General features: G+C 37.4%; 1 protein-coding gene across 5 annotated transcripts in view; it reads left to right on the top strand.

The window, feature by feature from the left end:
* Mid1 (midline 1) overlaps positions 1-12,506 on the top strand; it is a 356,681-nt gene that overhangs the window by 279,392 nt on the left and 64,783 nt on the right. For all 5 annotated transcript variants that reach the window (XM_087902599.1, XM_048446262.3, XM_085685095.2 and 2 more), the window contains exon 3: positions 1,341-1,436. In XM_087902599.1, the coding sequence (XP_087758725.1) occupies positions 1,341-1,436 (96 nt within the window). The remainder of the gene's footprint in view (positions 1-1,340; positions 1,437-12,506) is intronic.

Raw genomic sequence — 12,506 nt, 5'->3', positions numbered from 1 at the left:
GTTTTTAAAGAATCCAGGTGCTTGATAGGCAAGTGCTCTACCATTGAGCCATACCCAGAACCCCCATGTCCTCTTTGTTAAATGGCATTACAAATCTGAAGTCTGTTTTCCTGCTCATGGAATTTTCCATTATTCCATGTTTTTCCTATGTTTCATTCCTCCTTGATCTTGTCAAATGATCCATGTTTGTGAAGGAGTCTTTTACATGATCAGGTACACCTTTGTCTCTTCTAAGAAGCTGACAGTGTTGTCCAACAAATGCCCAATCTCTGTGATTTTTATCCTCAGCTGAATGATTTCACTGTATTGATACCTCAGCTCTCCTCATCCTTCATTTTTAACCTTTGCCTCGCAATTACACAGTCATCTCCCTGTGAACAGGAAATAGAGGTTGTTATTTTTACATCCCTAGTGTCGCTCTCAGACTCTGACATTTACTAAACTCTTTACAAGTATTTGTTTATGAATAGACCATAAGAGAACGGACATTTTAAGTGAAAAACACATGTAATAAAGAAGAATGGAGAGATTTTAATGACTCCTACTCAGAGCAGAGAGTTATTATGGTCAAACATGTCATTAAATATTTATTCCAGGAAACTTTAAATTTGATGCTCTTAAGAAACAGAACTATATTAAGATGCATAATGATGTGGATATAGTGCAGAAGGACATATGACCCTGCACAGATAGAGAGAAAAAATGGAAGCACAGAGAATAAGATATATTATAACGGAAAAGTGTGACGTGTGTGTGTGTGTGTGTGTGTGTGTGTGACATGTGTGACAAGAACTAACAAATGCTGTAACTGGCTATGATTTTAATCATAGCTCGTCAATTCAAACCTGCTTTTAAGAGATTAACCTCATTCTAACCAAAATTGGCAGGTTTCAAAACTCTAAAATTAAGCTATATGGTGCGGGAATTAACCTCATTCTAATCAAAAATTGGCAGGTTTCAAAACTCTAAAGTTAAGCTCTATGGTGTGGGAATGTATTCTTAATTTTATTACCATTTCTGGCTCAGGCAAAGAGATAAATATTGAACTATGTATTTTCTCTGTAGTTCAGGATCTATCACAGACTTACTGCTGATTGTGCAATTAAGTGTAAATGATTTAACATTATAATCATTAATAAAATAGTTTGAATATTTCTAGAAGTATCTTTGAGATACAACTTTTGAAAATCTAGTTTAAATTTATAAATACTTGAAATTGAATTAATAGCATTAGGATTCTGAAAAAAATCTATTCATCCTTTTCTGAGATTGAACAGTTTTACACATACTAAAGTAGAAAAGTACACAGAATAACATTTCTCTCTTCCTTTTTTAAACAGCAAAACTTGGAGAGCAATCTCACCAATCTCATTAAGAGGAACACAGAACTGGAGACCCTTTTGGCTAAACTCATCCAAACCTGTCAGCATGTTGAAGTAAGTATTCACCCTCTACCCCCATATTTCAGGTGAAAAGTACCAGCTTAGACTTTTTCTGTCCACTCAGTTCTATACTTTAAAGGAAGAAATCTTTCTCGGGACTGGAGAGATGGCTCAATCTTTTGCTTGAGTTTTAAAGACAGTGTTTCTCTGTGTAACAGTACTGACTGTCCTACAACTTGCTTTGTAGACCAGGTAGGCTTCACAGTCACAGAGATCCACCTGCCTCTGCCTCCCGAGTGCCAGGATTAAAGGCATGCACCACCACCCAGCTCCATAAGAATACTTGCCAAGTCAGGTGTCTTATAGTCTCATAACTCCAGCTCCAGGGATCTGACACCCTCTTTTGTTATCCACAGGTACCCTCATACAGGCGTACACACATACCCATAGACACACACACACACAAAATCCCCACACAGAATAGTACTAAAATAAATGTTTTAGAAAGAAAAATCTTTCCTAATATTTAATATTTTACAGATGCCAAACATATGCAGGAGAAGAAATTGGAAAAAGTTAGAAGTTTGGAGACTTTTTACACATCCAGGGCTGCTGAATCCCCATCACTTTATAGCTCCTTCTTGATTATTACATGCTATTTCTATTACTGTAGTTTTGATCACCCTCACAAAGAACACCCCTCGAAAGCACAACTTAGAAGGTGTTTTGTAAGTTTGCTAGGGCTGCTATAACAAAGCACCATATTCTTAATTATCATAAAACAATATAGGTTTATTGTCTCATATTTCTGGATGGTAGATGTCTGAATTACAGATGTCCACAGTACTGTTCTCCCATCTATAGGCTCTAGGAAAGGTCCTTCCCGCTTCTTCCCATCTTCTGCTGGTTCCAGCTGCAGCACTCCACTCTATACCTCGATTGTCACATGCTATTCTTTCTATACATCTCAGAGACTGTGTTCAACTTTCCTTTCATAATTGAGTCACTGCGTTAGGACCCATCTTACTTTTTTATGGCATTGGCACACACAGTATTTGCAAACAAGGTCTCACTCGACTTTTAATTTCACATAGTTTGTCTCACTACAGGTCCACACTACATTCTACATAGCTTTCAGATAAGTGTTGTGAAAACCCACCATTGCAACACTAACAGAACCTGTAGTGATTCTACAATGCATGAGGAGAAATTGAAAGTCAGTGGCGTAGCCCATCTTTGCTCATGCCCTAACTCATACGCCCAAATGAAAGCTTTCAAGCTATCTGCTCTTTAACCTAACAAGGCTCTCTGCATGGCATGTCAAGTGCCACCTGATATCTGCATGCCCATGTTCTTCTTACCTGTCTTCCAGTCACAAGCTGAGGATCACTCTAATTATGAATATTTATCTTGATTTCTATACCAAAGTCGTATCTCTTTGCTCTAAGTAACAATATTTTCAATAGTTCATCTCCCCCTAATATTCATGTTTAGAGAGACAATGTGTTTATTTTTTCTCAAACTCCTGAAAGTATATTCATATATTTATAAATACATATTCATATCTATATATGTATATAACAATAATAATCAAGATAAACAGAGGCTATTAACTTGAGAGCTGGGAAAACATGAAAGAATTGGAGGGAGAGTATCTGGGAGAGACAAGTGAAAGGAGGGGGGAGGAAAACTATGTAATTCTCTTTCAATTAAAATATATTTGTAAAAAAACATGAAAATAATCTAGCATTTTGAGTATGTATTAGTCATCATTTCCACTACAAAATCAGAAGTACTAGACATCAAAGATACAAGAACATTAAAAAAGAGGAAAAGCCATCAAAGAAAATTACTCTTACTAGAATATAGTTAGTAGAATTATGAGAGGAATTTTTATACTTGAATGTGTGAAAATTTACCATTTTAACAACTTTCCCACTATTCAGCAACATTCAATAAATTTTTAATATTGTACATCTACTCACCACCGCATTCAGAAAATTCCCATCATCCTAAACACATTTATCTTTTAAAGCATTGCACCAAGTGAAATAAGCCAAACATAAAAAGATAAAGCTTATATGATTTTAATACTTGAAGTACTTGGAACAGAAAATTGAGGAGTTACCATAGAACTTACCAGAGATTGGGATGGGGAGAAATAGAGAAAAGTTTACTGCTTTCAAAATAATGATGTTTTGTAGTCATATTTATTTACTATAATTAGTAATTATAATGCATGGCCTTATGTGCCCATAATTGTGAAAGGAGATTCACAATATAGTAGAAAGAATAATAAAGATCATAACATATTGGATATCTGCAGATTTAGATAAAAGCACAACTAAAGAACAGCACAACAGCCAATCAGGTACTGATTTCATAGAATGTACCATTTTTTTTTAATTCAAAGAGCCATGTTTCTCAGCAGACCAGCAACAATCCAGCTATAACTTTAAACCCATGATGGAATACAGGTAATCTCTTAACTTTGGTTTTTATTCCTACTTGCACATAAAATGTAATTTAGACTTCTGCTATATCCTAGATTGGTGAGTGTGTTTTAGGGAGGAGCACTCTTTTTAAAATAATATAATATCATAAAACAAAAACTAACACATTGTAGTTGGACAAGGCAGAAAAACAGAAGGGAAGAAACCCAAGAGATAACACTCTTTTTAAAATAATATAATATCATAAAACAAAAACTAACACACTGGAGTTGGACAAGGCAGACAAACAGAAAGGAAGAAGTCCAAGAGATAACACAGGAGTCTATAACACACACACACACACACACACATACACACACACACACACACACACACACACACACACACACACACACACACAACCTGGTGCAGACCTGTACAGGCCCTGTGTAGGCTGCCTCAATCTCTCAGTTCATAAGAGTTTTGATCCTATTGATTTAGAGAGCTTTGTTTCTTGATGCCCTTCATGCCTTCTAGTTCTCTTACACTCTTTCTGCCTCCTCTTCTGTGCGGGTTTCTCTGAGCTTTGAGGAGAGGGACTTGACAAAGTCATTACATTGAGGGTCAAGTGTTCTACGATCTTGTACTCAGTACATATTATCTGGCTGTGGGTATCTGTATTTGTTCCCATCTACTGTAAGTGGAAACTTCTCTGATAATGGCCAAACAAGGCACTGATCTATGAGTGTAGCAGAATGTCATTAGGAGTCATTTTTGCTACATTTTTTATAATAGTAATATTTGATTTTACTGTAGGTCCCTATCTAGTCTCTGATTCTTGGTCATGCAAGCAGTATCGTGTATGCGTTCTATCTCATGGAGTGGGTCTTAAATCAAGTCCGTTGTTGGTTGGTTATTCTTACTAGCTTTGTGCTCCCATTGTCCTAGCATATTTTACAGTCAGGACTCCACTGTAGAACAAAGGGTTTGTGACTGAGCTGGTGTTTACGTTTTTCTTTTGGTCACATGCAGAAAACTTTCCTGTATCAAAGACATAGGAGTGAAGGTTATATGTAGGCACCAGCTTGTCTTCTCCATGTTCATTGACTTGTGTAGGTATTCTCTTCAGCTATGGAACCTTGGTATTAATTTGTAAAAGAAACATTACAGTCTTGGCCTGGGTTGTTTGGGGATTCCCATGGGATTTCTTGGGTGAAAAACTTAATTAGATGTAACCCAATCGTGGTACTGGAAGCATGATTTGGTGACAAGAGCTAGCTATTTAAGACTCTGTCTCCCCCATTATTTGGCAATTTGATGATATATATATATATATATATTCTAGGAAGCTTCTACTGTATTAATGAGGTTTCCATACTGCCTCATAAATGTCCCTTGAAATTAGCTATTTCTCTCAGTATCCCCTCCCTGAGAACTTAAGGAAGAAAGAATCAAGGACTGAAGAAATGACCTAGGTATTAAAGTTTTATTTAACTTACAACCATGAGGACTTGAGTTCGATCCCTAGAACCTAAGTTAATAAGACAAATTGTCAGTCAGGGTGATACCAAGGATGTGGAGGCAGGTAGATCCTTGGGGTTCACTGACTTGCAAGACTAGTCAGTGAGAGACCTATTGCCCCCCCCAAAGTGTATGGTGAGATGGTGTCTGAGGAATGACAACAAGGTTGTCCTTTGGCTCCCACATGCACGCATGTGAACCAGTGCACATGGATGAACACAGAGAGAGGAAGAGGCAGGCATGGAAGGAGGGAGGGAGGGAGGAAACAAGGGAAAGAGAGAGCAAGACAGAAACACAGGGAAAAGATAGAGACAGACAGAGAGAGAGAGAGAGAGAGAGAAACAGAGACAGAGACAGAGAGAAAGAAATACAATTTGCCTGAAAACTTCACAGTGGAGTCGGGACCTGAGCTTATCCTATAGGTTTCAGAAGTACTTTCTTAAAAGTATCCAAGGAATTGGGAATGTGATCTAATTTTTTGCCATTCAATGGTGTTTGTGATGGTGTATTCTTCAGTACAATAAAGCTAAGTTTTCAGACACTCCCAGCCTAAAAGCATCTCTGCTATGCATGCAAACACTGGAGATTTGGTGTAATGCTTAAAATATTTTGTGTTCATAAAGGTTGTGTTTTTCCTTATAAGAACCCTCCTTATGATTGGAAGTTTAAAATTGCTTACTGAGAAGCAACAGTATTGGCAAATTTTCCAAGCTCCCAATTTGCTCTGTGTTTCTGTAATGTGTTCAGGGGTAGGAATGGGATGTTTTCCCTTCCTTGAACCCTCCTTTCTAATGCTCATCATTTTAGTGCTGGAAAGCATGGTATATTAGATAAAGGAATGTTCTAGAACAGAGCAACATGGATGTTGAAAGGATGAGCTCCTGGGTTCATGCCACAGATCACTTCCCTTAATCACTAAATTATCTTCTTGTCTGTCTTTTATGCCATTAGATGCAGCTCAGAGTGTGAAGGAAAGAGCATCATCAATAGCAGGTTGCAGATCCTTGACCTTTCTAGCCTACTGAAATTGAATTTGTTTGTGCCTTATTGATTAAATAGCATGGGAAATAATAGTGAAGAAGCATGTTTTTCATTATTGCAGAGCAACGTGAATATGTATTATTATATGAATCACTGGATGAACAAAATAGAATGATCCATGTGCCATATTTTATTTTTATGATGTCAGGGCATTTGATGTTTAGGATAATAAGAAAGAATTATTTCTCTTTAGTAAAAAAATCACCTTGCTTTATGGTAAATCTTATAAATGCTTTATGGGTTGGGTGATTATTTCATTCAATTTCTGCTAGTTATTTCTTAAAGCATTAATGTCTGGTTTCCATTATGGCTGGTAATAATTTCAGAGCAAATGCCTTGTTCCTAATGCAATGTTAGTTTGACTTGAATTTACAAAATGGTATTCATTGTAGCATGATTCAAAATTATACACCATTATGTTCAATAAGTTTAGATGAGATATAAATTCAATACATTGATCACCAGGCTAGGTATTTCAAGGGATCAGATATTATTTTAGTTGAGATACTAATTGTTAAGAGAAAACTATTACTGAATTACCTGTGGTCAACTTACAAATAGACATACATGCCATTAGAAGTGATTCTTAAAAAAAATTAAGAGTATTTCTTTCTCTGCTGCTTTGTAACTCATTTGGAGTAGAATAAATGCTTATTGTTGACTATATTTGTAAACCAAGAAATGTATTCTAAATAAAAATTAAATAATTGTTTATGGATAGAACAATGGTAGTAACAATACTTATCATTACATTTATCCTAATTATTAAAATTCTCAAAGAATATTTTTAAAAATGTAACTCCAAGTTTTCCTGTAATAATTGATTGAATACATATCTGAATAATTAATGAAGAGCTGTCAGGGTCATAAAATCATAAAATCCCTTTGGAACATAAGAGGATATCATAGCCTGGTATGTATAAGTGAAAGTTGGGAGTAGTAAAGAAAAAGCAATACAGAATGACATGTCAAAATTAGATGCAAAATGAGATTAGTGGTCCACAAGAAAATGTAGTCTTGTCCTCAACATTTCAGTAAAATGAGCTGCATGTTATCTGTTTCTTCTAATGTCAGTCTCTGCAGAATATCAAATCCTAATCTATAAAAATTAGGAAGTCCACAGTTTGAAGGGTCAGGTGACCCTGGTGAGGACTGGCTTCACAGAATACTGATTTGCTAAATTTGGGACTTTTTTAATTATTTATTTATTTATTTATTTTTTTTACTGTGACTTTCTGTTCGGAGACTGATGCTATCGAGCTCTTTCACAGGTATTTCTGGTCTGGAATCTGGTTCTTTAATTTGGTCAAGGGCCTATTTTATTCATGTTTTCAATATGAATGGAGCACCTACAATGTGTGGTACACTGTGTTAGGTGCCAAGGGAGCTTTCTCATCAGGGACTCATTGTCTTCACTAAGACTGAAGAGCACCAACAGCACAATGTTATTACCAAAAGAGAGGTGCAGATTATATCCTTCAAAAACTCAGAGAAGGGAGAAATTAGTTCCTGCTGGCCACTGGGAAAGAAGATCTGAGCCTGACTTAAGGAAAGGTACTGCTGATGGAGGGTAAATAAAAATATGGACTTGCATGTGGAGGAGTGTAGGCATACTCTGAAATTGTGTGTGTGTGTGTGTGTGTGTGTGTGTGTGTGTGTGTGTGTCTTATCATATAAAACTGGAAGACATGCATGAAGGAAAGATAGGCTGGGAGCAGCTTTGGAGAGATGGGAGTTGGGAAGCATTTAATTTGGCATCTGAGTTTGAAATTGGCTCTTGAAGGTTCAAAGACAATTCATAAAACATGTAGATTGTGTTAGCTTTACACTTAACAACTGGAAACCCTCATTCATTTCAGGAATTGGTATTTGTAGCTATTTGCAAAGTAATATATTGATCTTCCTGCAAAATAATCACTCATCCATGTGAAAAGGCCACAGTATTAAGGGGACTCCAGTAAGGTAGTGGAATGTGTTGGGCACCAGCAAGCTATTCTTGTGAATCAGTGCAGTGGAAAAGAATTTCCTGCTTCACAACCTAGGTTTCTAGACTATACTTCTTCCTTTTCCTCTTCCTGAAGTTGTCCTTGTATTGGAGTCTGAGCTTTCTCAGGGAAAACAACATTCCCATGCTAGCGGGGGCTAAGAACTCTCAGCACAGAGGTGACTGCATTGTTGTGAATTCAATCAATGAATTCCTTCTCAGGTCTTAGGAGGAAATGTTACATCCTCATGAGCCCACCCCATCCTGGGGGTTCTCTTCTGCTTTTCTTTAAAAAATGTAAGCCCTTGACTTTCTGCTTCTCCCCCGGCATTGTTTTCATAACTTGTAGACAAACAAATGAGGGCAAATAAGTAAAATGGCCTTGTGACTGTGTAACTAGAGAAGAAAGAGCGTAAAGGCAGGTAGAGGCTTTGAGAGAGCAACCTCAGAGAAACTCCGGCAAATGTTTGTGCTAACTTGATGTCTAGAGTTCTCTAAACGATAGGTTTTAACTGTTCTGCTTTGTTTCTTCCAGGAGAGGATTCCAGTAAAAGCTCCCTCAGGTCAAGATTGGAGTTACTGTTATCTAGAGCATAAAACAAGCTTATGAGAAGTGATCAAAATTTGGGTCAGGGACTGAAAGTGATCACACGCACACACACGCACACACACCACAAACACACATGCACACACACACACCCAGCGTTGAAGTAAAAAGAGGGAAAATTAATTTAAATTTACTACTTTTTGTAGGTTAAATATGGATTGCAGCTCTCATTACCACATTCTCCTACTGATAGTCTTTGAAAAATCAGGAAATCAATTTTATTACTTAAGAAAATACTTGAAGTATTGACTTGGAGTCACTACTCTTATTTTTGTAGCAAATATAACACATTGTAAAAGACCACTTGGGGAATTGTTGGTGACAGTGACCATCAATCTATCCTGAGATAGAAATGGAGAACAAGTAGAAAATTGTGATCAATTGACATTGTTTTTGGGAAGATAGAGGCCCGAATGACTGTCTTTGTCCAAGTTCTAACCCAGCAGCTTGTCAGTGTGCTAGCCTTGGCTCTTGATTAACCTTGCCTTGTTTGTAATAACCTTAAATTTTTAACTATTTGTGTGTGTGTGTGTGCCTGTGTGTATGTATATGTGTGAATGTGTGTGTGAGTGTGTTTGTACATGTGTGTGGATATGTATCTCTTATATGGCTATCAGAGAACAATTTGTGCCAATTGGTTCTCTCTCCTCACCATGTGGATTCCAAGGTTGGACCTCAGGTCCTCAGGTGCAGCAGCAAGCTCCCTTACCAGACAAGTCTTCTCTCTGGCCTGTAATCAGCCTAAAATCACTTTCAAATTCTCTGTGGCTCTTTTATTTTTCTCCCTTAGTTTTTCCTTCTCTTTTAATGATGTTTGTTTCTTTAACTGGCCTTCTGTGGCTTTCCAGTATTGGCATATGGAACAGCAGACTTTTTTTGAGTGAATTAAGCATTTTTAACAAGATTTCTGCTCCAGTAGTGGGCTGTATGAGTTAAGAGGAATGATGGGGATGGGTTATCATGAAAGAAAGATGAACATTTTTTGCTTCAGTTCATTGTGCCATTTTCTATTGTGAAAGTATTCTCTCTTTGTGGAGAAATTGGCAATTGCTTCATCCAGAGCATTGGACAAAGGTCAGCATCCAAATACATAGATACACACATAAAAACACATACATGGACACAAAAACACACAGATATATATACAGAAACACACACACTCACTCACACACACACACACACCTGCCTTATAAGTCTCATGGACATGTTTGTGATCTGAATGAAGTAGGTTGTGCTATGGGCAACTCTAGTGTCTAAAGTTGTGTTCAAATTTTAGTTCATTGCTACTTTCAGAGAAGAGTCAGGTTCCCACTCCATTTGGCACCTTGTAAAGACATTGTCAGGGATTATTTAGTTAAACTCTGGGTCTTATTAAACCAGACCAGTAAGCTCCCCTTCATTCAAATAGCTCTAAAAAGGTGATGGGACAATTGTTAGCAGTCAGAAACTCTTGTGACCACTGCTATAGTGAAATAATTTGTCAGCTTCAGGTCTTAGGTTTGCTGTGGCACAACTGCAAAAGAACTAACGGTCTGTGTTAAATCTCATCATCTCAGATAAACTCTATCTGAAACGTCTTGGGTACATTATGTACATTACTATATGTACTTTCTGCCACCAGGCTTACTACCACTAATAAGTTATGAAGAAAACCTGTTTTTTCGGTGTGGATTCAAGTGATTGTTTGTCAGAATACTATCTAGTACATACCTGTACACAATGCTTTGGGGGTAAAAAATATTCATAAGAGTCATTGAGTCATTTTACTTTCTTAAAATTCATGAGGAATAGGGAGAAGATACCAGTAAAACCCTTCTGGCATACTAGAATTAGAAAATACTTTTATGACGGAATGAAGACAAGACTAAATTGATAGTGTTTTTATAACATTCCAAAGTTTAATCTTTGAATCATTAAAAACAACATCCAACATGTTTATCATCTAGTAATCTTTCTAATTTGAGAATGATGAAGTTGTGTGTTAAGTATTCTGAATCCTACCACATGACCCAGAGTGGTGTTTGACCTTGGTAAACTGAATGTGGAATAATAGGCCTAAACTAGAGCTCAGTGGCTGAGCAATAATAGGAAGGAAGGAAGGAAAAAGTGCAATTTTTCTATTGCATCCTACAATACATGTTGTCTCTCTACACACAAAGGTAATTTAGTATCTTTAAACTATTTTGCATGCAACCTCATTCTCTTGAAAAAGTAACCTATTTGGGTAGCTAGTGCAGTACAGATTTTTCTGGCATGATATAAAAAATAATAGGAATAAGGAGGCATGATAGATGACTCGGTAAAATGCTTGACGCACAGGCATGAAGACCCAAAAGCTTGATCTCTAGCACCCACACAAAAGCAGCGCATAGCAGTGCACATCATCTATAATCTCAGTGTCATGTGTGGCTAAGTGTAAGTAGAGACAAGCAGATCCTTGGAGGTCGCCTGTAACATGAGGGGGCCTGTTTGTTGGGGCTTTTTCTGTCCTGCCTGGCCCCTGAGCTGTTTAGTCCCAGAGAAAAATCACACAAAGGACTCCGTAAGTTATAAAGCTGATTGGCCCTTTAGGTCAGGCTTCTTAATAGCTAACGTTCACATCTTGATTAACCCATTTTTCTGATCTATGTTAGCCATGTGGCTGAGTACCTTTTTTCAGTGGGGCAGCTCACATCCTGCTGCTTTGGTGGTCTGGGCAGGAGTAGGGGAATCAACTTCCTCCTCCCTGCAATTCCTCCTGCTCTCCTTGCATCATTTCCACTTCCTGTCTGGGTTTCCCACCTACACCTCCTGCCTGGCCAGTCAGCGTTTATTTAAAATATGATTGACAGAATACAGACAATTTTCCCGCACCACTTCCCCCTCTTTAAAAAAAAAAAGAAAATATTCATAGTCCATTTTTTGGAAATGTGGGCATAGTATTCCAGGCTACTTCCAGCTGGTTGAGGGCACTGATAATCTTATGGGGGCCTAAAGAAAATTTAGAGTTATGATCAAGTCCTGACTGGAGTATCCTGTGAGTCTTGATCATCTCAGGCAGCAGTATTGAACCTGTTCTGGATGAAGAACTCAGACATCTGGGCCATCTATTTCTGTCGGAGATTTTTCAGGTGGCCTCCCTTGGTCAAATTGGATTTTTCTTTACTCAGAATAAATCCAGAGCCTCTCGTTTTCTGTGAAAACAAAAGAAAAATCTCTTCTCCAAAGTAGCGTACCTTTTGACTTCAATTTTGAAGCCAAGGTATTTTCAAAATACCTATCTTCGATTAATTCTGCAGCATTTATAAGCAAATATCTTTTAGCAGCTGTTGCTCCTTCCTCAGCATTTAAACAATTTAAAGAGAGCATAATAGCATACAGTATCAAGATTCTCTGTGTATTTTCCATCTTTACGAGGCTTTATTTTAACCTCTATTTTTTTATTTTTACTTTTAACTTTTGGCTTTTTGAAACAGGTTCTCTGCATATCTTTGTCCTGGAATAACTCTGTAGACCAGGCTATCTTTGAACTCCCAGAGATCCGTCTGTCTCTGCCTCCC

Source organism: Myodes glareolus, chromosome X (assembly GCF_982192425.1).
Source record: "Myodes glareolus chromosome X, mMyoGla1.1, whole genome shotgun sequence".
NCBI lineage: Eukaryota > Metazoa > Chordata > Mammalia > Rodentia > Cricetidae > Myodes > Myodes glareolus.
This window is presented reverse-complemented; position numbering and strand designations above follow the sequence as displayed.